General features: G+C 53.7%; 1 protein-coding gene across 1 annotated transcript in view; it reads right to left on the bottom strand.

Moving 5' to 3' along the window:
* The window catches only part of HVCN1 (hydrogen voltage gated channel 1), a 4,775-nt gene extending 1,581 nt beyond the window's left edge, over positions 1-3,194 (bottom strand). The window contains exons 1-3 of the mRNA XM_009634888.2: positions 2,927-3,194; positions 2,258-2,362; positions 1,539-1,770 (exon numbers count right to left, since the gene is read on the bottom strand). Coding sequence (XP_009633183.1) covers positions 1,539-1,770; positions 2,258-2,362; positions 2,927-3,121 — 532 coding nt within the window. The 5' untranslated portion in view covers positions 3,122-3,194. The remainder of the gene's footprint in view (positions 1-1,538; positions 1,771-2,257; positions 2,363-2,926) is intronic.
* Positions 3,195-3,721: the final 527 nt, after the last annotated feature.

The following is a 3,721-nucleotide window of genomic DNA, read 5'->3' as shown; positions in this document are numbered from 1 at the left end:
AAAAAAAAAAAAAAAAAAAAAAAAGAAAGGCTTGATAAGAGCATCAAGAACATCACGTTCTTCCTCCCCGACAGAGCTCTTCTCCGGCTGTTGACAGAACAACGTGCACGAAGGCAGGCACTGATGCGTGCCTGTGTTTCTAGTGCTACAGGCAGCAGGCGTGGGGTTTGGGGGTTCATTTCTCCGGAGACAAAGCAGCGATGCTGCTTATTTGCATTGATAACATCGGACGGTCCCCACCTGCCTGTAACCCCGTCCTTATCAATCAACAGCGACCGAAGGCAGTGAACCGTGCCTGGGCTTAGACACCCAACACCCGAAGCTTGGGGCAGATTTTCTTTCTTCCCCTCTGTTGCTCCAAGCGGGTGGGCACGGTGAGAAACTCAGAAGGGGAAAACACCAGAAGCACCCAAGGATATGGAGATTTACTTGTAAATGCAATGCTCTTTTTCTGGTGTAAAACGGGGCATTAAGAGACACCAAAGTTCCTGTGGCTCACGCAGCTGCACACAAATCCGGTTTCTCTCTGACTTTCACTCCGAGCTAAAAAGAGCTGAAGCTGCTCTCACATCTCCCCTCTTCCCGGCCACGGCCACCGACCAGGCACGTTTTCCCCATCGAGATGGCAGCAGGGGGCTGCAGGTGATGGACACGGCCCCAGCCATCCTTTCCTTTCATTCCAACAAGACTTACAGCTGCATCCAGTACAGAGCACTTGCCGAAAGTGCACTTGAAGGCACAGGCCAGCTCTCAGGCTGATGTTTCATGCAGGAATTCGGGATAATCTCATTGCCATGTTTTTTTTGAATCCCAAAATTCCTTCCCCAAGAAGGAAGAAAATGTTTCCAGCTACACTTGTTTCAGAAGTGTCTGAATTTAAATCTAGTTGCAACAATTTACAGCTACAACAGCAGAGTCAGTAAAGTCTGATTTGGGGACATCTTATATTCCTCTTTTTATGGTAAACCCTTTGAATCCAAGCAAGAAAGATCTGGAGTGAGATCAGGACGTTCCCTGCAGCATCCCTGGAGGGGGTGGCAGACTCACAGCAGAACATCAGAACATTCAAACCTGCTCTGCTGTAGAAGCAGACTGGGGAAGGCAGGGTTTTACCCTGTTAAAACATTGCCAAAAGGACCCTACAACACAAACTTAAGACGCGAGCCATCCCCCTCCAGGAGGGAGGGATGTAAGAACAAATTATGGGTTGGGTTTAGGGTAACATGCCCAATGCTGCTGTGCTAGAGCTGGGCACCTCCGCTAGCCCAGGCCAGCTGCCGTGCCCCCACCGCCAAGGCATCGCACCAACACAAGCCATGGAGGAGCAGATCATTGCTCCTCCAAAAGAAATTACAACCTAATTAAGGCCACAATCCAGCAAACGAAAACTGGATGGGCGAAACTCTGAGTTCGCTGGGAGAGCAAGACCCTGGGATCTCACAGAAGGGAGCAAAGATGCAAGCCCAGAAAATTCAGGTAAGGTCGCCAAATCCAGCCCATGCACCAAGGAAAGCTCCCAACCGGCCACGCGCACCTACCGTTGATAATCCTGGCCACACGCCACAGCCGCAGGAGTATCAGGAGCCCGACAGCTTCAAACTCATGCTCCCGGAAGATAAGGACAACATCGAGGATGAACGACACGATGACGACGATCCCGTCCAGCACTTCGAACTTGTGGTGGAAGAACTCCCGGCGGTAGACAAAGACTTTAAACCCCACCTCAACCAGGAAGATGGTTAAAATGGAAAGGGAGAGGTAGTGGAAAACCTGGGAAAAGACAGCACAGGTTTAAGGCCAGGAACCCCTCCTGCGTGCACGCGAGCAGGGCAGGCTGGAAATCCTCCACCGCTTGAGAGCGCATCTGATTTGGCTCTACAAGGAGGGCTGGGGACTTTTCTTCTGCTCTAAGGGACAACCAGAGCAAGCACAGCTGGGCAGCCAGAGGCTTTGGGTAAGCTAGACCTGGAGGTGTAAAGACGACTGGGAGAAGAGCAGCAAGAGCAATTCAGCTCTGCTGCAGCCCGAGGAAACACGAAGCTGCTGCACAGACCAGCATCAGCCCAGCCAGGTCGGCCCTGCAGACTGCAGGGCTGTCACACGAGTGACAGCCAGACTTTCGTCTGTGTGCCTGTGACTACCGGCGTGGCAAGGCTGAAGATCGAGGTCCTGCCTGGCCTGGCTGTCCTATAGAGTGGGCTTTGAGCACCAAAAAGAGGGAAATCACGGTTCACGTCAACACTTCCCTGCATTTTACCTTCGGGGTTATATTATATTTGTCCGGATGGATGATTTTCAAGTCCATCAGCAACTCCCCAAGGACCAACAAGGCATCCAGGATGACCAAGCAGACAACCAGGATCTGTCAGAGGAGAAGAACCGATGTGAACCCTCTCCCAGCATGGACAGATCAGCAAGAGGAGCCTATGCAGCCTTCAAGCTAAAGATGCCCCAATGTCCTGCATCCCCAGTTTGCCCGGTTATATTTCGTGGAGCTTTCTGTTGCTCCCACCCAGGGCTCCCACTCCTGCAGCCCCGGGGGGGGTTATTCCTGCAAAGTCTCACCCATACAAAACAACTTAATTCCCCACCAAACCCAGCCATTTCCCACCGCTTGGCATGGGGGGGGGTCTCAGGGAGCTCGAGCTGGGGGAGAGCACGTGCCTCTTGCCAGTGCCGTGACGAGCGCGCACCGAGGCTTGTCGCCGCTCAGGAAACATCTGCGCCCACTGCAGAGCAGCTCGTTTCCGAGAGGACAGCCCAGCTCAGAGGCAGAAGCTGCTCTCGCAGGTCCCGTGAGCGCTCACGAGCTCAGTGCTGCTCCCAGCCCACCTTGAGCCCTGTCCCACATCAGCTCTGCTGTTGCAGGTGCCTTTGCCCAAATCTCGCCCTCATCTCCCTTTGGCCTGGGTTGGTTCTGCCTCACCTGAAACCTGTGGGAGCTGAAGAGCTTTTTCATCATGTCCTTGAAGGAGACATGTCTCCTGCTGGGCTCCAGCTTGATCTCCGAATCTGGATGCTTCTCCCCATTCTCCTCCTCCTCCTCCCATTTCTGATAGTCGTTGCTCCACTGCACGGGGTTGTCACCCACCACTGTGAAGTGCTTCAGGTACCTGGACATGGCTCTGGATCAAGCTGGCATCACCCTGCCAACGTCCGAGGGACAAGAGCAGAGCGTCACCTCCCCACTCGGGGCTGATCAAGGATGCCAAATCCCCCTCGTTTCGCCACAGTGAGCACAACAAGAGCGTGACGCTGCGTTCAGACACGGCCAGCCAGGCGGTGTGGACAGGCCCTGCTGACGGGAAATTGCTTAACGGTGGTGCCGCTTGTTTTGCATTACCTCCCACATCACGATGCAGAGCCCCCGCCGCCTTCCCCGGTGCTATTTGCACCCCTATAACGAGGAACTTCCTCACGAGGTATTTCCAAACATCTCAAAGCATCGATTACAGGAGAAAAAAAAACCAACCACTGGCCCTTATCTCGCATCTCGTGATGCAAGAGGAGGCAGCTGCCGATTTCCCGTTGGAAAGCACCATTGTGTTTCTATTAGACACTGAGCAATGGAGGTTACTGGTCAGAAGCTGGAAGCAGGTGATTTCTTCCCCTTCATTTGTTCTCTCGTGCCCTACACGCCGGGCCAGGCTGCTGTTAGCATCGGGTCAAAGACAAACCCTCTGCTGCCCTCCCAGCGCCTCCTTCCTCCCTTCCGGTGGCC

Source organism: Egretta garzetta, unplaced genomic scaffold, assembly GCF_000687185.1.
Source record: "Egretta garzetta isolate BGI_Z169 unplaced genomic scaffold, ASM68718v1 scaffold343, whole genome shotgun sequence".
Classification (NCBI taxonomy): Eukaryota; Metazoa; Chordata; class Aves; order Pelecaniformes; family Ardeidae; genus Egretta; species Egretta garzetta.
Note: the sequence above shows the minus strand (reverse complement) of the source record. Positions and strands in the feature narration are given on the sequence as shown.